Source organism: Rhinolophus hipposideros (assembly GCF_964194185.1).
Source record: "Rhinolophus hipposideros genome assembly, chromosome: 9".
NCBI lineage: Eukaryota > Metazoa > Chordata > Mammalia > Chiroptera > Rhinolophidae > Rhinolophus > Rhinolophus hipposideros.
The window spans coordinates 25,821,945-25,847,229 of NC_138055.1; the positions used below are offsets into that span (position 1 = coordinate 25,821,945).

Here is a 25,285-nt window from a genome sequence, read left to right on the forward strand (position 1 = left end):
TTATCTGACTAGTAGGATGGGAGGACAAGGATATGGATTTTCAAATTAGAAGGAAGACAAGCTGCTTTCTGCTCTCTAGAAGAAAGTAACCTTTTTTAGGACTGCACAATTCTACCAGAGAGATGAATACCATAACTCCACAAAAGTGGAAGGAATAGTTAGGCTGCTACTACCAGCATATCTCCAGTGAAGGACAGCTGTAAGCTTCCTTCCCGCTGTCACTGACCATCCCCACCACTACTAAATCAAATGACTCACAATCCAGACTCTCAAGGTTAGCACTTCAGCACTTTTAACTGCATCTATCTGTGCCTCAATTTTTTCATTGTAAAATAATAACAGGACTGATTTCAAAATATCTTTGAGGCTTTAATCCAGGGGTGTCCAAACTTTCTTCAACGTTTTTTACCAAGGGCCATATGCGGTAAAACACACAAACAGCCGGGCCACTCACTCGAGGTGAAGTATGTATTGCCTCACCTGGTTTATTTAAGTAAACTAAATATATTTTTGGAATTTGCTGCAGCCAATTAAAAATGGATTGCGGGCCGCAGTTTGGACACCCTTGCTTTAATCATTAATACGTGTAAATTGCTGAAAATATACCTTGCATAGAATTTGACAGTGTATCAGTGTTTGCTATTCTTGTCTGGAGTAAATCACCAGTCATCTTTAGGCATCAACCTTATGTGTGTATTGCAGATAAAAATGACCCCCTTTCCTCCTCATGTTATAGGAATAATGAGAAGATAAAATTTATATGTAAAATGTCAGCAACTGACTGGATAGAATATCTGTTTTAAAGTGAATGAATCTCTTCAAATAAATTTATAGACAATCTGTGTCCTAGGGTCTGCAGGCTCCCTGAATGTGAATTAGCTTGTTCCCAAGAGACAGTGAATATGAAAGTATCTTGTGATATATAGGGAGCAAAAATTCACTAATTATTATTACATTACTCTTCTCTCACAATCCCTAGAACAACTTGCTGCACAGTAGATTCTCATCAAATATTTGCCAATATCAATTTTATTTAATTTAATCTTTTTAAACAATTTTATTTAATCTTTCACTTTTCACAAGGATTAGTTGAGCAACCCTAGATTCTCATCTTTCTTTATAATAAAGACACTACTTAATTAAATAAAGTAAAATAAAATCTAATTCAGTCAAACAGTGAAAATCTAAATTCATTTAAATGAAGTCTATCGTAATAGGTGACCTCTGAAGGATTTTGTGGGGTTTTTTGTTTGTTTGTTTACTCTTGACCTAGAGTTGAAATGGTGAGGATTTCAACAAAAGGGGATTTTCTCTAGTTCTTTGAAAAAAGTAGAAAAGGAGAAGAGCAAAACAGCATAAGTTGTCTCTTGTGTTTGGTTTTCACAGCTGGCAGCTGGCAACTGAATATAATAACCTGGAATAAAAGGGAAACAATAGCAAATTTTAATAGTAAAGACGGTTTATCTTCAAAATTCTCCAAAGTATTGTCATGGAGCTATGTTTAGAGAGAGGATAGGAAGCATTTAATAACTCTTTTTAGAAAAAGTACAAAGAAGCAAATGGTAAACATCCTTCAGCTGATGTCACCCCACCAGTATGTGATGCTATGTGTACAAGTCAGAATTTTATCTCCAGTGCAGCCTGCATAAGCACCTACAAATTCCAACAGTGGCAATATTATGAGTAGAAGATTTTTTTCCTGCAGGTTGCTTTTGGTCCAGAATATCAAGGCCTTTTTCAAAGCAGTGGGAAGAGACTGGGCCTTAGCACTGAGATAAACAGTTTTGTTTCCTAGTCCCACCAATAACGAATTGGGTATCTTGATTCACCTCATCGAATTCCAAGTTAGCTTTAAAAAAGTGAAAAGGAAACATAAAACTGTGTCCTACAGATATAAAGAGGCTTTGTTATGCTGTATGGTTAAAGTACATTAAGTGTGTAAAAAGAACATTATTAGACAAGTAAGATTTATAGAATTATAGTACTATTAGATTCTAAAAAATCTATTCATACAATGAAACTTGTTAAAAAGTTATGTACACTTTAAATCAGATTGTGCTGCTTTTTGTATTCTTTAAAAGTGACAAAGTATTTGACTTCCAGATATTAAGTCCAATCCTGAGGTAACTTATTAGTCTTTTCTACCTATTTCATAATCTGTTTATATCCCCAAAGTAAAAGCTTCCATTGCATTTCTCATACTTCCTGCTGTTACAGGGCTCATGACCTGTTTCCTGTTGATAAGTTTTAAGATCTGGTTCAATATCCTCAGGAAAAGAAATAGCTCATTGTGTACCCTGGGGAACTCAGATCTACCAGTAAAGGCCACGTTCCTCATTTGACTTTTCCTGCAATTTCTTCAGAATAACCTAAACATACAACAGCCCAGAAGAGAAAAGGTCTTCTCTTACTGAAAAACCAATTCATGGGGTGCTGCCTTCTCTGAATCTCAATGGAAAATTGTTCTCAGCAAATCATATTTTCAAATTCATGTTATTATTATTTTCTAGTCTTATTTTTTTTTTCTTTTTTAGTTTGTGGAGAGAATATTGTGCTGTATTCTTTTGCTGTTCTTTTGAAATGTTTGCTCATATTATTGGCAGTATTGTGGGTCCTGTATACAGATGAGAGGATTATTGAGGGCAAAGATGGGGAGAAACAAGCTCAAGAATAGCAAAAAATGTTAAATAAATGCGATTTTTTTTTTCCTTCCTCACCATCTAAAGTGACATTTTCCCTTAGGTGGCAGATTTGAAGAAAGAATACTATTCAACACCCAGTCTCCAGGCACCTAGACTTTTTAAAGCAATGTCATTTAAAAACACACTTGTCATCCAACCCTTCATTAGACTATAGTTACGTAGGATTCCAGGGGTCAAAACTTGTGTGCATTGTCTTCACTTTACAAGTTAGTCCACAAAGTCATTTGACTTTCTCATATTAATCATACTTTCTTTCTGTAGTAGTGATGCTTAAATAACACTTTATTGCTTAACTAAAAGCCTAATCCACATTTATAGGTATGTGCTTATTACATTAACTGTGTGCATTAAATATCTCTACCCACCATAGAAAACATTTAGTAATATCCACAGCTCTTCAACGTTGGTGACTCTCTACAATTTGTTCATAAATACATGTCTCCAAAGAAGGTTGTTTATGCTCATTTGTGCTCCTCTATTTTTAAAAATAATCAATAAATCCTTTCTCCCCTTTTAAACATATTTTAATATTCTTTAAATTTGATATTACAATTCAGAGTATAAAACAAATTTCACATATAGCTCATTTCAGCCAACAGTTACACTGTGAGGAAATTATAAATATTTCTACTTTCTACTTAATGGAATAAGCTTCTGGAAGTGAAGTGATTTTTACAATAATAAATGAAAATAGAGGATCTACAACTTTCATTTTAGGATCATAGTGCAGTTCTCTTTGTACAATAAAATAAATCAATACAAAATTTGCTCAACACAAAAAAATCCTAGCTAATCAACAGAATATTGAAAAGAAAATTCTTAAGGAAGAAATATACAACTAGTGATTGATAAATGACACAGTCTTATGAAAATGAACACAAAAGTGTCTCTTTATCATTTGTTTGCTAACTTAATGTCATGTCACCATGAAATGGATGTTTACTGAAAATAAAACTTAAGCACCCCAGTTCTCACTGTTGAAAACTAAAGATTTGTAATAAATTATCCTAAAATTGACTCATCTAGAAACCAATAAAGTCATTGTCTGTGATGGTGTTATTTGCAATGACCCCTGTTTTGGTTGTGAATATTGTCACCCTGAGAAAGGGACACCTACACAAGAAACCAACTATGGATATGGATGTCAGTCTCTCACTTTTGTGACCTTAGTGGATAACGTGTCCTACTGCAATTTGAATTTACTCATCTTTAGCCATGTGTTGATGACATAAACTTGAATCAAAAGATTTCATTTTAGGAAAGTGTTAAAACCATCCTCTTGAGGACAAAATGCATTTCAAAGACTTCTTATTTTCCTCAAATAATCAAAAATCAGTACCCTTATAGAGTCCCTACAAATGATCCATTATAATGCTCAGTAAGGGGCAAACAACCAAAATACCAACTGCTATCATATTTTGAAAAGCATTTCCACATGGAATTTTCCCCAAAATCACAAATCCATTCTAAAATGACACACAGTTCACATTGTCTACATTTATTATTATTAAATATTTAGTACCTGTAAGGTATAAATATAGATTGAATGGAAGAAAATAGGAACTGAAACAAAACTATCCCAGATGCGCACACACAGACTGACTTTTTTTCTAGTCTTCATTCTCTCTAAATGGAGCATCAGGAACAGTAATTCTGATATAGAATTGAGTTGAGAATATTTCTTTCCTAGGAGAAATTCTTAGGGAAAGGAGACGATAATTGGAATCTTAAATGGACATAAGGAGATATATCTGCAAGAAGTTAAGATACTAATAAAGAGAACTAGCCTAGTGGAAAGCAGGTTATAGACATAGCAGATGGGTGCTTTATTGAGATTGAGAAGGGGAAAAAAAAAGAAAAAATAATATATATATATATATATATATATATATATATATATATATATATATATATATAAAGAAAACAAAAAGAATCAGTTGTGTATTTGGTAGCACAGTATAAGGAACGATTGCTAATTTCTCATGGACTATTTGACTATTGGAGCAAAGGGTGTTACATACACTTATTTCTTTGGTTTAAGTTTCTCACTTCTCCAAATATTAAGGTAGACAAGAAAACAGGGAGATGATATTAGATGCTGAGAAGGAAAAGCACTAGAAAGTTATTTCAAAGTCAAGAAGGTATCGGATTATAACTTTATGGGTTTCTAGGGCTAGTTGGTGATACATAAATAAGATTTCTCTGTGACTAGTAAATATGTGCATGAACCCAAGTTCAGAAGTACTGATGATCCTGAGCAGGAAATATGAAAATCCTTCTTGTGCTAGTCGGAGGGATTGCCTTTATTTTATTTTTTCTGTTTCCCAATGTTTCAGTATCCCTTGCTTTGACGTTACTTGGCTCAGACTTTTTGTTCAATTGTATAAACATGGATCAAATTGAAAAAAATAGGAACTGGAACCAAACTATTACAAGTGCAACTTTTGTTCTGATCTTAAGTTTCTCTGAAGGGAGCTCGAAATTGTAGTTGCAGCTGGCGTGTCAATCACCGTCAGGTAATCATTCAAAGAAGCTAATGGAGTCTCTCTAGCTTGACTGTGGCCGCCATTTTTTCACATGCACACCGCCTTAACTCTTTGCAGTCTTTTGAGAAAGCCTTTCCATTGAGGATGGTCACACAGTCTCTGCTTCTTAGGCTGGTGAAATCTATAATTATCTCAAATCTTAAAAAAGAAAAAAATGTTAATTTAATCACAGTTTGTTTCTAAAATTAAATATTAAGTATCCAAGAAAGTACATAGGAAGTATTCCTAGCTGTATAAAATTATAGAATAGATGCCCAGAATGAGTTTGCTGGAAAGATGGGGTCACCAAGTCCTTTTTTATTTTTTGGCCCCTCAATTTCCAAAGTTATTCTTAGAAACATCAGGTCACCCAAAACAACAAAAACTGTTTCTATCTAATATTATGTTACACATTATAATCAAAACTTAACATATAATTTTATTGCCATCTGAAAAATTATCTACCTTCAGTTTACTTAAAAATTATCTGTTCAGTTTATTTAACTATGAAATAAAAATGATTACATTGAATATGTTCTATTTCCTGGGAAAATAAGTCCGATATAGTATATAAAGAAGAAAGGTGTCTGTTCAAATATGGCTTTCAGTTATATATTACATTTATTTATTTCAAAGGATATTATGTACACTCCTATCTAAATGCTCACATAGGTAAAACTAATTTTTTATAATATTACTCTTTATGTCATCAGTAAATCTATTCTCAGAGACTGTATTTTCAAAGATGTGCTCTCCATTACAATGCACATCTGAGAAAGGCAAGAAATCTGACATCTTATACTATCTCTGGGTATTGACAAGTGGTGAAGTTTTGTGACTTTAGGCAAGTCACCATTCAAACTGGACTTGAGATTACTCATTCAACAAAGATTTCTCCTCTTCTTTCCTCTCCCTTCCCCTCCTCTTCCTTCCCCTCCCCCCCTTTAGGGAATCCCAGACAATTTTAATGCTCCAAGAAACTTCAGGCTCTAAAATAAAAAAAAATTCTAAAAGCAACCAGACAAAGAACTTTCTCTATTATCTTATTAATATTGTGTATCTGTCTCCCTCTCTACTTTATAAACCATTTAAGAGCAAGCACTATGCTTTATACATTGGTGGATATTCTTCTTACAAACGTAGTATCCGATACAAAGCAGATGTTCCATTACAATTTATTGAAAGAAATTGTTGAACTCTGTCACTCAACAACATGGCTCTATTAAATGCTTTTCCAACAAAATATTTTGAAGGCTTACAGTTCAGAGGTGTAAGGGGTTCCATCCAACCAGAGCCAGGCCTTGCCACTGCCATTGCGGGATAGCCCTGTCCAATACGAGTAGAAAAACTCAGTGTAGCTCTGAGACATGGCAAACTCCTGTGAAAGACACACAAGAAAATCTTAGCTTTAGAAATGTGTGTGTGTGTGTGTGCGTGCGTGTGCATATATATATATATATATATATATATATATATATATATATGCACACGCACGCACACACACAGATGTGTAGGGCCAGCCAACACTTTTCATAAGAGAATAGCATGAGTCCTGCCTCACATAGATAACAGTTCACTTAAGAGGAAAGTATTTGTGCTGAAATCAGTAAATGCGTCAAAGTTAAAAAATGTATTTTGTTTTAATAAGCCTGGAATGTATACTGATAATCTGAAATCAAAAATCACATCACCCAAGGTTTATAAATGATCCATTATTTTCAAGTCACAAGTATTTACAGGGTAAATACTAAGATTGATATAAAAAAAACACAGGAGAAAGATTTACAAAAAGATGTGGAGTGATTCTGAGAAATAGAAGAGTATGGAAGGAAAAGTGCAAGAATGGGGAAGTAACCTTTATAAATACATGAGAAAAGGACTGATCAGGAAGGAGGGGGAAAAATGAATACACTGATGCAAAAAGAGGTAAAAGAAGAATTTGGAAGGACGATTTATGTCTCAGACAAGGAAGGGAAGAAAGAAAAAAAATCTTCGTGTGTGTACGTGTGTGTGTCCCTGAGTGCAAAAAGTGGGAGAGTCTGTGGACACTGACTCCTTAGATTTTTCTTATATAACTTTTTTAAAGACCTGTTTTTGAGAATACTTCAAACACTGACAAAATCTCAGGACCTTACCAACACTTCTTGTGTGTTTATCTTCAGCATGGTGGAGTGCTCAGCAATGCAGAAATATTCACAGCCTTGCCAATTCCTGCTCTCTTTATAGAACTGGTAGCATTTGTCCCCATGCCACTTCCATTTTTCTGGGCAAGGGCTACATCTGTGCTCTTGGAAAGAAACCAATTGTAATAAGTTATTTTTTATCCAGATTTGCTGGTTTTCCACTCCTGAAATTATAGTATTTGATGACCCAAGAAAGAATGGATTCCCTTTCTCTTAGCTATTTCATTGCCCAGGCAATAACTACAAATGTTTACCTAGCACCCATTATATGCTTTGAATTGTAATTGGTACTGAGCATACAGTGGAAATTAAAACAGACGTTACCTGCTTTCATGGATATGGAATGTAGCAATGAGTGACTGGAACTTCCTTGTGCTTTTCCCTATGCAGTTCAGCATACAGAGAGGATATTCAATTTCATAAAGAACTTTTCATATGTTCAGAAACTCAATATGTATTGTACTTAAGAAACATTTGAAGTTCTATAATTTTCTTCCTCAAAATCCTCTTATATAAGAGTAAAATGATTTTTTTAAATGCAGCATATACAAATAGGATATGGACTGCTCATTCTAAACACAAGTAAATACAATTTTAGAAAAACTTACATAACTACTAAGCCAAGTATGAATTAGAATGGTAAATCTCCATGTATCAGAGATTAAGATGGGCATCGAACTTAGAGAAGTAAGAGCATAGGTCAACAGTGAGATGAACTATGTGAGTAGTGGCTGTAAATATAGGAACTAGGCCCTGAGAGCCATGGTTTTAACACCTATATGGGAACATGGGCTTGCGCCTTTGAGGGTTGGGGCCTATAACCTAGTCCATTGTGGGTAAATGGTGGGATAGGAACTCAATAATTCCATAAATATGTGTTTATTTTAAAAATCCAGTGTCAAAATGTTGATGTGTTAAACTGAATGGTCAGTACACAAGTGGATACTACATTATTGTTTGCAGTTTTCTGTATAGTTGAAATATTTCATAAGATAAAACAAAGTTTTAAATAAATAAGTTAGGAAATTTCTTTGTAAGTCAGTTTATATCTCTATCCCAGACCTTATTTCTTATATACCACACTGACTATTCCTACCTCCACTTTGATACTTAATTATATTTCAAATTCAACATGCCCAAAATAGCATTCCTGGTTTCTAACCTTCCCTTTATAACCACAGAATTCTTTCCCATTTCACTTGGTCACATTATTATGCTTCTAGTTGCTTTGTCCAAAAACTCTGAAGATATCTTTGACTCCTTTATTTCTCTCACATTCCATTTCATTTCATCATGCATTCATCTCCACTGATAACATCATTCCTCAAACTAGGAAGTTTGAGGCACCATCATCTCTACTGGAATACTTCAATAGCTGTCTGTTATGTAATTTATTTGTTTCTATCCTTCCCTATTCCAGTCTATTTCCAACGTATTTGCAGGGTTAACCTTTAAAAATTCACGTCAGATGAGTAGTTCCTCCGCCTAAGATCCTGTCATGAATGCTCACTTGACTGAAAATACAAGCTAACTAAATCCTTACAATGTTTCCTAACACCATAAATACTCCCTTGCTCTGCTCCAGGTACACAGGGTCCTTATTATTTCTTGAATATGCAGATATATTCACATTTTAGGGCTCTTACACTCCTCCCCCATGAGGCTTATTCTACCTATATGCACATATTCTACCTATATGCCTATATGCACATGGCTAAGTTCCTCAACTCTTCAAATCTTTGCTCCTATATCATCATCTTAATTAGGAATTTATGGTATCTCTATTAAAATTTGCAACCTACCATCTGTGAATCCCTAATCCACCTTACCTTGTCTACTTTATTTCCTATACGATTAATTACCTTCTCATATATGATGATGTTCAGGTTGACCAACCATTCTTGTATGCCTGGAATCTAGGGTTTCCCAGAATTCAGGACTTTCAGTTCTAAAACTGGAAAAGTTTTGCACAAACTTAGACAAGCTGGTCATCTTATTTTATGTTTTTAAGTCCGTTTATTACAACTACCTCCAATAGTGTAAGAGGTTCATGAGGAAAGAAATCTTTGTGTTTTGTATTGTATGTCTCAGTAGGTGCTCAATGAATACTAATTGAGTGGATGGATAAATGGATGGATAATGGAAAAGAGGAAAGTAAGAAATCAAGAGGAACAAAATAAACTAACATCAAACCAAAATTATATGAACATTTTCATGAGAATAAAGAACATCATTAACACGCTTGCATGTAGATTTTATATTTAAACTGAATGTAGTTTATTTGTGTAGCTTTTTAATTTGTTTTTGGGCAGCTATATGTAAATTCCAGAGACCATTCATGTCACAGAAATTTGGATTACCTTCTGATGATGTGGCATCCAACAAATAAAATAATGTGCACTGGGCTATTGTTATCAGAAACATAAGAAGAAGGGGGGGAAGTACATGAGGTGGTAGATGTGTTAATTACCTTGATCTTGATAATCACTGTATAATGTATGTGTATATCAAAGCACCGCATTGTACCCTTTAAATGTATACCATTATATTTGTCAATTATTTCTCAATAAAGTTAAAAAAGAAAAAAGACAAGAAAGAAAATTGTGACCAGTGAGATCATTAGTCACGTGGGAAAGAATCACTTAGGGCAGTGGAAGTGAGCCTATTGATATTATTTACTGGGTAACTGTAGTCAGGCTCTCTGGTTAATGTGGGAAGTGGTACGTTTATGGAAGATGAAGAGACTTCCTTCTAATTCAGAGCCCTTGAAAGAAAAATAAAAAGTGGAGACTTGGAATATATGTTGCTTCCAATGAATGCCTGAGGAGAACAGAAGGGAAGGCTGACTTGTATAGAGCTGGACATTATGAAACGTAAAAAGAGAAGAGAAAAAGACAGGAATGAGGTGATGCTTCCAGTCTTGTTCAACAATGTGTATCAGAGCATGCTTCATCTGCCACTGGCATTGTCATCGTAGGCAGTTCTTATTAAAATGCCAATCTTCGGTACCCAGACAAGTCATACCAAATTAAAATAACTGTAATTTAATTCAATTTATCAGCATTTTTAACGTGCATGATTCTTAAAATTTGAGAACTATAGTGATGAGTTCATTAACTTAATGGGGAAGGATTTGTAAAGGCATTATCAAAGGCATACTACTGTTAGGTCTCCAGGTGCCAAAGTAAATTGAGGAATAACCCTGTATTTTATTTACTTGTAGTGTTATTTTGGTTATTTGAAGTTAATTGTTATTATTGTTTAAAATGTCCGAATTTGAAGAATTCTTTCATATATTGTAACACAGATGTATTTGAACTAAATGATCTCAATGACCGAAGATGCCCTGGATGCTCAAAGTCAATATTAAGAGTGCCAGACAACTAGTTAAATAATACAACCAGTTAGTTACGTAATACAGTGGTTCCCAGGTACACTGATGGCAAAGTCAGCCCCATGTTGACAGATATCCTAAGGGCAGAGGGGAGGATAGTGATCAGAACTCACTTACCTCCAGTTTTGTTATAGAGCTCACGACAGAGTTTTTCAGCCACACGCTGCAGAGTTTCTGCAAGCTTCCTGTTCTGAGTTTGGAGAGATTGCAGCTGTCGGGAGAGATTTCCCAATCTTTCTTCCTTTTCAGAAATACTGTCTTGCTGAGTATTGGAGAGCTGGTAGTACTGAAAAACTAACCCAAGTTACTAAGTCAGAATGGACTGCTTATTTCTTCATTTCTATTTCTATTTTCTACATATAGTGAACACAAAATAGTGTATTGTTTATGATCTCAGGACCTGAGATCTCATATCAACTATATTCAAGTTGGGACTGTAGTCCATAATAAATTGTATTACCTAGGTAAATTTATTTCTCTAATTTGTTTTTTGATCTGAAATGTGGAATCATAATAATAATTTCTAACTTCAGGAATAAATTTATTAACCATATTTACTGCCCAATAAATATTTTTGTGTATATTCTCAAACCATTACTCAATGTGAAACCACAAATCCATGTATCCTTTGAATGTTATATTGAGTATTGACAATGTACCATACATTATCTCATTCAGTCATTAAAATAGTTATGTTATCATTTCTATATTTTTATAGATTTGCAATTGGGCTCAATGAGAATAATTAACTTCTTTAATATTATCTGGCTAGAAAAATCCAACATTTAGGTTTAAACTCTAGGTTTCAAAGTCTAAGTAGAGAAATGTTTCATGAATCATGAAAGCTGCTTCATATCCTTACAGAGAATAGTGTTTTCAAACAATAGTTATATCAAAATGAAGTAAAATTTTGGGGGTTAGGATAGAAACACCAAGAAATACAATTTTTTTAATTTGAAAATTATAAACAAAAGTTCTAAAATTTTCTATAAGAACCAAATTTTTGATATTAAAATGTGCTTTTCGATGTAAACTTTTACCTTGAACCACTTTCTTCAACTGTTAAGGAAACCGTTGTAGGGTGTGGATCTGATGAAGCAAATTTACCCACTTCTTTTTTTTTTACATTTTTCAACTTGTCCTTATTAGTTTGAAATTTAAAGACTTTTTACACCTGCATTTTTCCTTGTTTGATTTTCACACGTGTATTCAAAATAATTTTATAACTTCTTGAACTTTTTGAAAAAAATATTATAGGGATTAAGGACCTGATCTGTTCTTATATTTTGCAGATGGAATATAAATAAAATCTCTTCCCTCTGCATTAAGCCCACTGAGCTAGACATACTAAAAATAAAAAAAACACTGCCTCTACTCTTTTGAGGAATGGAAGAGGGCTGAAGCATCCATTCATTCAAAACTGTTGATTTTAAATATTCGCATATAAACAAACAGACAAAAACTTTCTTATCTCAAACAGAACATGAGTCTGGCTGACAAATGATTACTCTATTTTAATGCTTCTTCCTCTATTCATCATATACATAGGTACTTTAGAATAAGATACATTGAATTATCCACAGGCTCCAGAATTAAATTAAAAAAAAAAATCCGTAACAAGTATCTCTCATCCTGGACAAACCTTGGAACCAGGTTTCTCCCCCAAGTCAGAGCGCAGACTTACACACAAGCCCCAGCGCTGCCAGGCCCATCAGCAGCACCAGGCACAAAGTGAGGAGGGTCAGGGCCACGGGACGCCAAGCTAAAGAGGGAGGCCGGTGCTCTGCAGGAACAAAAGAAAAGGCAGGGTTTCACTCTTTCTTCCTCTTGGATCTGTATCAGCAGCAAGCGAGAGGAGTCAATTCTGGGAAAGAACATATTCTGCAGGACAACAGTAATCGGGGGCTAGATAACATTCCTTCTGTCCTCAGAAACGTTGTCATAAGGCTCGGTGCCAAGCCTCAGTCATCATGGCTAGATTCTTTCACAAGCCCCACCAATTTCTATCCCCCACACCCACCGGGTCCTAGTTTCCACTGAATCAAGTTATACATTACCATTCATTAGCTTTATATGATTGTTTGTATAACCTTATTTTTGACAAAATTTGAGTTATGAAAGACTCTCATGAAAATGCCTCAAGAACAACTTTTAACATCATCAGAGAAGAAACAAAATTAAATTTTGTTATTTTTGCAAAATGCCACCCCACCCCAAAGTTCCATATACCTTCCTCTAAAAAGCAAATTTCGTATCAGTAATGAGAAAGAATCATTTTACTGTGTCTTTTTGGGATGTCTTTGTTGAAAGTCCCTTTTTTGTAAGGATTTTGTTTGTTCATTCATTTGTTTCATACCTCTCCAAAAACAGATTATAGAGAAATACGATCATTGTCTTCTCAAGGATGGATCTAATCTATCTCAATTTTGAGCCAATTAAAAAACTGTAGGTAGCATCCCTTGCCCACACCCCCACACGTTTGTCTTGTGGTAATTTTAGGGGCTCCACTCAGTGGAAAGTAAACCCATCACTTAGTGAGGTCAGCTATCAATCTGAATGACCTGAGATATCTGACAAGGAAGACCCCTCTCCCCCAAGCAGGTGGCCATAGCATCTAAGACTGTGATTAAAATGAAACAAAGGGAGAGAAACCCTCAAACAAACTGATCTCCTCTTGACCTGTGCGGTTTTACTTCCTTGGGAATTCAAGTCAGGTTCCAAAACAGAAAGAGCAAAGAAACATAAGCTCACTTCCTCTTTAGAAAAGCCCTCTACATAATATATTTTAGGCACAGAGACTTATGTTAAATATTATTTCCAAATAGGGAATGGTAAGTGGTAAAGATAATATAGAAATAGGAAATAACATTACTATCCTTTGGAACTTACAGTCTAATAGGGAAAATAAGTAAAAATCCTGGAGCCCTGGGAGGGGTCCATGTGCCCATCTGTAGCATATCACCCCATTGTGTATGTTTTTTTAAAATAAGATCATTAAGTATTATTTTCATGGTTTTTCTTTGTTTTTGAGTACATTCTATCAAAACAGTGGTCTTGTCTATCTTGTTTACCAGTGTATTTCCAGTACTAGAAGTAGTGCCTGGCACGTAAGGGCTGAATACATATTTGAATGAGTAAATGAATGAAGAATGAAATTATGAAAAATTAAAATTACCTAAACTATGTAATTTTTACAAAGGCACAGAAGATTATCGAAAGTTAAACCTTATAGGTTGACTTTTAAAAATCTATTGACTTTTCAGCAATATTTTTTATCAGCAGATTGGAGGCAGCTAAATTCATCTCCCAGCCATACTGGCTTCTATACACTGACATGTGAGATTCTGAATCATGCACAGATCCCAGAGAGTTTTGCTTTCTCCACTACTTCTTTTTATTAACTGTCCCGTGTGGTTTGTTTTAAATTTTCCTGAAACATTGCTGATTTCTCAAAGCATTGACCTTAAGGATATCTCAGATCAAAAGAGCATAAAAGAGCAAGAGTCTAAACCTCTCCAAAATCCAAAGCCTTTTTAAAGTTCTGTTTAACCAAAGAACATTAAGCATGTGGATGTGTCTAGATTTCAGAGGTAAAAGTGCACCAACTATCATGGGGGCTTTCTCACCATATCTCTTATTACCATCAAATAATTATATAGCTCATTCCTTTTGGTTTATATCTGTCTTACCCCAGGAGAAAGTAAGCTCCTTCTTAGAAAAAAATCATTGTCGGTTTAGCATGTCGGTTTAGCATGTAGAACATCAGTTCTACATGCTAAACAGACATCAGTTGAAAAAAAGCTCAATTAACATCAGTTGAAAAAAAGCTCAATTAATGTTGAATGAATGAATGTATGTGTCTATTATATATAGATATCTCTCTGATATACCTGTCTACCCTTGCTCAGGTGCATTTATATTGATACAAATGTAAAAGCAATCATTTTTTAAAACGCTGTTATGATTATTTCTTTGGCCAAAACTAGAAGTAATAAGAAGGTAAAGGAGAAGAACTATGAAATCAACCTAATTATTCATTCCTTAAGAAATCTGCTTTTCCTCTTATAATATAAATATAAATGAAAGTGTTGATTTTCTTTCCAAAGGATCAAAGAGTGAACTTAAATCCTTACTGTGAAGTGTGGGCATGGACTTTAGGAATTAGGATGTTATTTAATAACAATTATATCTATGTAAAGAATAAATACATTATCCTTTCTAAGACTGCTTCTAGGACAGAATAAGAAAGAAGTGTAGTACATCTTCTGTTAAGGAAACAGAAGAATGTAAAAATTCCCTTCTAAGGAATTAATTATGTTTCCTTGATCATTTGGAAATTTTTCTGCTTTGATCTCTCTCTCTCTCTCTCTCTCCCTTCTTTCCTCCTTCTCCTTTTCTCCCTCAATATTTACAGTCTCTTCCTATTTTATCTAAAGACCCAGAGAAGCACAACTCTACAGAGTTTCTATACCAGGTATGGTCATTTCTTAGGAAACCAGGTTTCCATGATTGAAAGTTTCACTTTTATTTTTCTTTGATGCTGTTTTCCCTCTCTAGGTATTTTTTTTTTTCTAACTGTGGGTTTAATGTTCCTGAGTTTTATTCCAAGTGCCCCTGATTATAATGAAGTCTCTCTCTAGGGAAGACTCTCACACTAAAATAAGAAAAATAAGCTGCTTGGGAGGTGTTTCAGTTTGGTTTGGCTTTATTGTGTCTTTATTTCTTGGAAGAAAACTCTCATGCTGTCTCCTGAGGCATGTTTAGACGAAGGTGTGGATAGGCCAAAGAATGATATAAACATCCCTAGGAATAATAAGATATATATAGAGAGAAAGAAAAAAAACACAGCCCTTTCCTGTATCCTCTTACTATAAAAGGCTGCAGCGTTAAGATCAAGTTTTGAGTACAAATTCCTTTGTAGTTATAAAAAACTTTGTGGATGAAGAGAGTTGTCATATTAAATCAGTTTCTCTTCATCAGCATCATAGAGAGAAAATTTTATACACTTCCATTTCTTGGGCCTATAAGAAATGAAACAGAGATTATTAAATGTAGTATATTAGCATGCCTCCAACATAGAAAGGATTATACAAGCTGGAAGAGACCAAGAGAATTTAAATAATTTGCATAAAGCCACACTGAGCCAGGATTAAGCTGTCATGCTTACCTCCACTCTTTGTATACTTCTCGGTGAACCAGGATTCACATAGAAACAAGGGGCTACTCTGATGGCAAGGTACTTGATATTTCAGAAAATACATATCTTCTCCTTTAGATCACTGTACTTTTAACATTTTTCAATCATGAGATATTACTAGCCCATATCTGATCCTTGGATATAGTTTAAATTTTTAAATGTTGTCTTTTTAGCATCTTCTTGTTTCCTTAATCTTAGCATGTGGCACACAGTAAACCTCCTCATGGGAGTGTCCGAGGTTCTGTGGGTTAAGAGTATTTTTCAGTGTTCATGAAAATGCATGTTTGCTTTCTCTTATGAATATATTTCAAATAATTGCTGTTTTCATTCTCTCTAAAAGTAAATGGGTGTTATGCTTCCTATAATTTCAAAAGAACATATATCTACAAACATATTATTTCCAGAATATATCAAGTTTCCAATTTACAGCAATTAGAAGCTCAATTATATATTTTCTTTTGATTAAAATTTAGATGAGTCAATTTTATATCCCAATCAAGTTTTATTTCTGAAATATAATTCAAAAATAACATTACTATTAATGACAATTGCTAACATGAACTACTAAGATAAATGCCTTATAAGAATCATCTCATCTATCCTTACAAACACTCAATGAGGTAGATACTAGGATTATAATCCCCATTGTACAGGTAAACAGCTGAGTCCTAGAAGGGTTAGTTACCTTACCCAAGGGCACCTAGCTTCTGATAATAACTCACTGAGTGTGTTATATATATATGCTGTGGTATTTCATTTGTATCTCCCAAAAATCATTCAAGAGGATGCCATTTTCAACCTTTATTTGGGTAAGAAAACTAAAGTATGGAGAATTAACTTAGTTTGCTTAGGGTTGCACAACTAGTAAGTGATGGAGCCAGAAGTGTTATTGAAGCCACTTATTCCAGAGATGAATATTTTAAATCATTCTCCTATCCCTTCAACAAATCCCACATTAATATTTGCCCTTATATGTCAGTTCCATATAGAATTATAGAAAGACTCCAGTGTTTTACCACTTGCAAATTTTCACTTCTATATTGTGAAATATCACAGTAATACCCACCTTATATCATACATTCTCCACTCTAGCCACCAAGGTGAACTTTCTAAAGTATAAATTTAATCTCTTCCTTAAGGATAATATCTTCTTAGCATGCGATGTAAGGCCCTGCATAATAGGATCCCATCCTATGTTTTTGCCTTATCTACCCACATCCCCCTCATACATCACTCCTTTTGAGGATTAACCATTCCTCAGCCCCATTATCTACCATAGTATTTTGCCTGCTGACGATCCCCAAATTATTTTACTGATCTAATCTCAATCCAAAATTAACATTTCATCTTTCCCCTCTGAACCCTTGTCTTTCTTAATTTTATCTGTTAATACACTGCACCAAGCTAGGTCCTTACCTCTCTGCTTTTGTATTTGCACATGTGGTCCTCACAATGGAAATGTCACCCAGTGCCCCATCTTGCTCTACCTGGAAAAATTGGGCTCAGCCTTACAGACCAGATCAAATGTCATCTTGTTAAAAAACACACACATGATGTAATTTAACACACACATGATGTAACTTAAACACAATCAGTAACTTATTCATTGATATTTTCTTCTGTGGCCTCCTACATATATTCCATAGCACTACATAATAGTTTCTTATAATTATTGATTCAGCTTATTCCTTCCACTTCTCCAAGCACTTAAAAATATGGTCTCCCCAGCACCTACCATAATGTTTGATATTTAATAGGTATTCATTAAAGATTATTGACTCACTTAGATGTGATTTATGCCATGAGTCTTCAATGAAGGGTTTGTGTTGTAGTTGATAAATGAAGCTAAAAATCTAGGGAAAATTGGAAAATATTGTAATCAATATGAGTAAGGGAAAAGTGGAACTTGAATTTATCATTAAAGGTTTTTTCCCTTAAATCCAAATTGGTTTCATATTATTTTGATAGGACTACATCTAATCTTCAGCAGGAATTTTGGTTCATCAGTTATTTCATTTTCTCTCTCCCCAGTATGTTAGTAGTGTGAAGTGTTCTAGCTGTATTCTTTTCAAGCTATAATTGAGTTAGATTCTGCCAGATCTTTAAAAAAAAACTTTTTAAACACTCATGCAGCCCCATAATACCTCAGCTTTAACACTTCATCTTTTGTTTTTACAGCTAGGGTCCTCAAAGGAGAAAAGAAAAGAAAAATAACTTAAATTATTTATTTTCCTACTTAACGATTAGTGCCTTTCAAACCTATGCTATTAAAAATCACCAATAATCTATTTTCCTTCTTATTGCTAAAATGATAAATTGTTTTTAGACTTCTTATTCCTTGAACTTTCTACAACATTTATTATTAGTTTTAAAATTCACTATTCACTACTACTGTTGTTTTTATCTATTTCTTTTAAAGTTATTGTCTCTTGGCTTCCTAGATGCTTTTCTCTCCTGGTCCACTCCTACCACTGTACCACTGTCCATCATTCATTCTTAGTAGCTCTTATTGCAATCTCTTACTTATCCTGCCCCTCAATTTTGTATTTCCTAAAATTCTCTTCTTGGCACTCTTATTCTTGCTTTTTTTTTTTTTTTTTTTTTTTTTTGCTTGTCTTTTCATTTCTCATTCTCTTCTTCAGTGATATCACTCATTCTCATTCTCAGAAGGTTTTATTCCTACCTAAATGCTGACAATTCTCATATAAATATGTAGCTCAGAATCCCTACCTCCAATTCACATGCTGTACATACAAGTGTCTTTGGGCAACTCCAATTGCATGTCCCTTTTCTTACAGGCATCTCAAACTCAAACTGAATTCATCATCTTATTTCATATTCCTCTTGTAGTTTCTATCTCAGTTAATGGCAGCACCATTACAAATGAGAAGACAAGGAAAGGAACCTGGGTAACCAATGCTCCTTTCCTTGTCTTCTCATTTATAACCAATCACCGATTCTTTAAGTTCTACCTCTTCAACATCTTTCATATTTGATCCCTCTTCTGCATTCCATACTACTTCAGTTCAGGTTCTTTTAATCCTATGTTTAGACTAGTGCAAAATCTGGATATTAGCTTCTCTAGTTTCATACTCCTCCAATCCATCCTCCTCATTGCAGCCTAGATGGTCTTCTAAAAGCACAAAATTGATTATATTACTTCCTGTTTAGATCCTTCAGTGACCTCATTTTACCTACTGAACAGAATCAGAATACTTAAATGTGACATAGTAAGTCCTCCTTAGTTTCCCAGACTTACCCCTTGTGAAGCTTTCCCCTCACCGACTTTAAACCTTAGCCGTAATATATTGCTTCTAGTTCTCTGAAACACAAAGTTACTTAAGATCTCCATAGTTTTATCTCATTTGTCTGTCTTCCTGTAGTGTCCCTAGTCCCTAAAACCCTCCCATTTCTGCTTCCATATCATGAGGAACATCTTAAAGTCAACCCAACTCAATGATCACTCTCTCAAACCTTTCCAGATCTCCTCTACCCCTACCAGATAGAAGTGAGCGAGCTCTCCATTGTACCGTACACATGGTTTCATCACTGCGCCTTATCACACTGATTACCGACTTGAGAATTGTGTTGGACTTTAAGTTTCCTCATAAACAGGAATCATATCATGTTTGGCATTATAGCCTCAGTACTTTGCAATAAGACTGGCATAACATGACTGTAAACACAAGTTTATGGAAAGGCTTTAGGGTATTGCCTTTCATTTTTGCTTTCTATCTTCCAAATCATTTAGCATTTTTAACATAATCATAACTATATTTTGAAAAAAAAGGAAAATCTAGAAAATAAATGAATGTATATTACTTATTTTTATTAATTCTAAAATTTTCCAGTTGTAATTGTATCACAATATTATGTTCAACCTGAATTTTCTGCATTGTTAAAAAATTTCCAGAGTGATTTTTGTTCTGTCATTTTTAACATTCAAAATTATATCAGATCTATTTCCTAAGAAATAATTCAACTTCATAGTGACCTTCCTCTATATATTTGTATTATCACAAGATGAAAACAAGATTCTATATACACAGGGTAAGATAACTATTTTCAGATGTTTGCCTGGAAGACACTGTTTTGTAACCTCTACTCCTACTGTTTCAATTTCCACTTCTTACAAAAAGGTTGTCAGATGTTTTAGTTAGTGTTTTATTCCACACCATCTCCTTCTCCACCCTCCAACCTCAGCAGAATTTGTTACACCCTGTTCCTGATTATGCTGATCACTAATTCTCATGAGAGTTTCTGGCTCTAGTCAATAGTGAAAAATGAAGTTATACACAAGCCACTTAAAACCACAGCCTTAAACAGTGACTCTTCACAGGATTTGTTGAAGAAAAATATACTGTATCCTATTACACCTATGTAGTGGCTACAGAAACTGACATACCAAAATTGTCACTGTATTTCACACCAATGAAGCTGGAAATCCCCAGTATCCCCTTCTAGCTTACTAGATAGTTTAGAAGATAAAAACAAAAAGCACATAAATGCGTCTCAGGTGACCAATCATTCAAATAAAGAAAGTGAATAGAAAGATTTAGTAGAGGAAAGGAAGACACCTAAACATTACTTGATTAAGAGAAATGGAAGAGAACAGGGTAAGAGTGTGTGCCAGATTTACAGAGGTGAAGAAAACCTGGATATGGTTAAAAGAGAAAGAATATATTAAGATACAGGCACTTGGTATAGATCTCTTTGATGCAGATTGACACAGAAATGTTAAATAGAACATTTTAGGAATTCTCAAGGAATGGATATTGAAAAGAAACTCACATTTTGTTGTGACTGAAATGTGTGAAGGACTTTATGTAGCTAATCAACTTTAGTACTCATAGCCATCTTATTTATATATAGGAGAGGTTTTGTTACATCTATTTAACATCTGTTAAGTTAACATGAGTTAATACGTATAAAGTACTTAAAAATGCCCAGCAAATAATAATCACTATATACATGTTTATCATCATTAACATTTTATAAATGAAGAAACTGAGGCCCCAGAATACTTAAGTAACTTGTCAAATACCACACGGTAAGTGGCATACCTGGTATTAGAACCTAGTCTTGTCTGTATTACAGTGTGAGGTCATTTTACTACAACTCAAGTCACATTTTTGCCTTAGATTGGCTGAGTTGCCCAGGAAATAAGATCCTTCTCTATGTATGTAAGTTATCTCTTCTGTGGACTGAAAAATACATATTTTATTACTATGTCACAGGATGAATTATTGGAAATAAAAACATAAGATGGAAGCTAAATGTAACTGAAATTAAATATTTTCATAATTTAATTCAATTGTCTCAATAATATTCTGGGAGACAATAGAACAAAAGGGAAGGAGATAAGATTTAATTGCACCTGAGACCACCATTTTTATCATCAAATCACAGAATTTCAGAGTTGAAGGGCCCTTAGAAAGCATTTGCTTTAATTCCTCTCATTTTACAGATGATAAAACCAAACAGCTGATGTTGACATGAATTTCCCAAGGCCGCACAACTTCAAGATGCAGAATTATTATAACAAAATGCCAGGATTGACATTCCTGCTTGGAAAGCTCTCTCTAAAGCCATGAATTCAAAATTAACAGAAAGGTAGCCTCTATAAATCTAAATTTCCAGATCAGATCACAGATGGTTAATAAATCATTGGATGTGACCTTCATGGCGTGGTGGGAAGGGAAAAGGACATTGCTTTAATTGTAAATGCAACCACATCTTTGCAAGCTATACCCACTTGGTAAAAGCAACACACCCTCAAATGTAAAGCACCTTGCCAGCAACAGAATCTTAGAAAAACAAACATCTGTGCACATACTGAGTTTAATTTTTTAGAGGCTCACATATGTGGCACACAAGTGGTAGAAAGCGAACAGTTACACATTATTGCAAATCATGAAAACATTTTTTCTGTTTTTCCTCTATTTTGCACATTCCTAGGAAAGGTAGCTCATCTCATGCATTTATCAAGGATCTGGCCAATTTAGACTTCAAGAGACAGAGACAGAGTACCTTTGTGCCTAGGCTCTGGCCGCTGGGTTGTAGTAGAGTCTCGAGAATACAGGCTCATAGTGGTGTCTTCATCAGCATTCAGCATGTTCCTCGTGCTGCTGTATTTGGCCTGCATCAGGATTCCTCCAAGGGTTAGGGGGAGCTCTGGTTAGATTGCCCCAAGATGCCTGGCGGCTATAAGACAGTTCAGGAACCCAGCCACTGAAAGGCATTCCTAATGTTCTTTTCTCCCAGCAAGTGGCAGGGGAAGCCTCTGACTCTAGTTCCTGCCTGGAGAGGCCCAGCCCCTCTCCTGTGAACTTGTACTCTGGATGCCAAATTGGTCAGGCGAAGGGGAAACAGCATGTGTTTTCTGTTTGGGCAGTCTCTGTCTGAACAATTACTAAAGCGGTTGTTGTGCTTTTCAGATCTCTTTTGTTCATCTGCTTGTACTTCCTGTTTAACTGCATAAAGACGGCAAAACCATACAATCACACAGAAGTTCCTTCAGGCTCTGCAAAGCAATAATCAATCAGAGGGACATTATATATATATATATATATATATATATATATATATATATATATATATATATATATATATATATATATATACCTAAATCCTACTTTCTTACCCATCATACACTTACTGAGTCACTTAAATTAAGTTTAATTTCTGTGCTTTTGTGAAGACAGAAGAGGATATAGGACCAGCCTTTTCTTCTTCCCAAGGGCATAGTATAAAACGTCATAGATATGTTAGGTCAGTACAAAAGAGTCCTTTTGAGGCTATCTAATCGATTCTAGTCTTTCTTATGTAAAGGGAGATTGAAGCCCAAGTAGATGAAGAGATTGCTCTAAAGTTACATAGTTGGTTTGTGACAGAATTAGCTACAAAAAGCTCTCTGGTTGTCAAATCAATGATCTTTCTTCTTGCAGTATGTGGACTCAATGTAACATTTTATAGCACGTTTGGTACATCATGATCATGAACAATTACACATTTTACTGGAAGTAAACACTTTTAGAATTATTACTAACTACCTGTGACTTGAGGAAGCCAGGTAACAATTTGTGCCTAAAATTTCTAAATTGAAAAGGAAATGAGAAGATTGTTTTAAATAAAGTCCAAAAATTCTTCCAAATCAATACAGTAGAATTATATTATCCTACCAATACTTTTCTATATTTTGGGTAATAGTTTGGCTAAATCAAGCCTATGAAATATAAAGAATGTGGCAGATGCTTGGGTTAGGGCAGCGAGGTCCTATGAGGGATGGATTAAAAAGTATATATTGCGGATTCATTATGTGTCTTAAGCTGTGTATTCTTCATCAGTTATTCTAAATGATACAAACCTGAAGAGACTTTTTTGTTACATAATACTTTGTAAAAAGGACATACTCAAAAATTATTTGGTCATTTGCATTGGATTAATGTATTAGACATTGTTATAAAATAGAAGACAGTAAAATATTTGAAGAAAAAGATAAGTGAAACATATATGAGAATGACACAAGAAGATGGAATATAAGAAATCACAATAGCCGGGGCTTGAAAAAAATACATCTAGGAAGTGCTGATAATTATGATTCTAATGAAATAGCAATTAGAACTATTTTCTAAACTTCAGTGATTCGTGTAGATCCTTGATAATTTTTACCAAAGAACTTACACTAACATTTTAGTTCTAACTAACTACTCGTGCTTTACCACTGTCACCTTTTTCAACAATGATAAAAGTATTTTCTGAACACCTACTTTATTGCAGGCACTATTCAAGGATACATTAGCATAAAACAAAACTCTCTACTTTAGAGTCTACTTTCAAAGGAAGAAAGCAGGTGATATACAAGGAAGATAATAAGTAAATAGTAGAGTTTATTAGACAATGATAACAGTTATGAAAACATACGGAGGGTAAGGGAGATTAAGAATGTGCAGGAATTTGCAGTCAAGATGGTGGAATACATAAATGCTGTGCTTGGTGACGTCATAGGAATGGTGGCAGCGAAGCGGTCTTTTTGAGTTCTCCTCCGAAGCTTAAAACAAATTGAACATCTATAACCCATCAAAGGACTCCCTGCTCATCACACAGAACAGCTAAGAGACTCGTACTATGAGGATTGCTTGAAGGTGGGCAAATTGGGCGAGCGGGGGAAGAGGAAAGAGAGCGGAGTGAAGACACAGCCCACATACGAGGCTGCAGAGACCCAAGGGGTCCCAGGACAGAACAGAGACCACAAGAGCCAGGAGGTGGACTCTTTCCCTGCATCCCCCAGCTGATCTCTCCTGCCAAGAGAGCAGCATATTCAGCATTTAAGGCAGTAACCTCAGCTGAGACCTCCAGCTGGGCCCTAGGGTTGGACAAAGGACATAAACACCATACCTGGGCCCCTCCCCCGACTCTCCCAATCTGACACCGCCCTTCCAGAGACTCAAGCTGGCCCCAGAACTGAGGAGTAGTGTCAGATTACAGAGACGCCACAGTGCTCAGGATCTGGGAAGACCCGGTTTGCAGCTCTGACCCAGGGAAGAGGCTGGGAAAAGTGTGACACCACTGGGCTGGGAGAGAAAAGAGTCCTTCATCCCCAGCCACCACCTTTTCTGGCCTGCCTAGGGCACGGCAATTACAACTGGGGAGACACAACCAGGGGTCAGCAGTAGGCGGCAGATACAGCTCTGGGCTTTCAGGAACTCAGAAATCTCCCATCCTCCACACACACACACACACACACACACACACACACACACGTACACACACACACACACATACAAAATGAAAGTAAAGGTCTGGAAAAAGGTACTTCATGAAAACAGAAACAAACAAATAAAATTGGGGTAGCAATACAGACTTTAAAACAAAAGTTATAACAAGAAACAAAAAAGGACCCAGTAATCCCATTTCGAGTGTTTATCCAAAGAAATCCAAAATGCCACTTTGAAGGGACAAGTACATCCATACATTGATTACTGCATTATTTATAATAGCCAAGATAAGGAGGCAACCTGTGTGTCCACCAATGGCTGAATGGATAAAAAAGAAGTGGTACATACAAACAATGGAGTCCTAATAAGCCATAAAAAAATGAAATCTGAAACAACATGAATGATACTAAAGGGTATTGTGCTGAGTAAAGTCAGACAGAGAAAGCAAATGCCATGCGATTTCACTTATATGTGGAATCTAAAGAACAAAATAAATGAACAGACACCCATAGAAACAGACTCATAGATACAGAGAACATTTTGATGGTTGCCAGAGGGCAAATAGGT

General features: G+C 35.0%; 1 protein-coding gene across 1 annotated transcript; it reads right to left on the reverse strand.

Annotated features, from left to right (window-relative positions):
* Positions 1-4,831: 4,831 nt before the first annotated feature.
* On the reverse strand, positions 4,832-22,420 carry CLEC1A (C-type lectin domain family 1 member A). Its single transcript, XM_081058081.1, has 6 exons — positions 22,032-22,420; positions 12,489-12,587; positions 10,922-11,098; positions 7,363-7,514; positions 6,487-6,605; positions 4,832-5,386 (listed from the first exon to the last, which is right to left on the reverse strand). Exons 1-6 carry the CDS (start codon positions 22,144-22,146, stop codon positions 5,236-5,238), a joined length of 813 nt encoding a protein of 270 aa, XP_080914207.1. The 5' UTR covers positions 22,147-22,420; the 3' UTR covers positions 4,832-5,235.
* Positions 22,421-25,285: the final 2,865 nt, after the last annotated feature.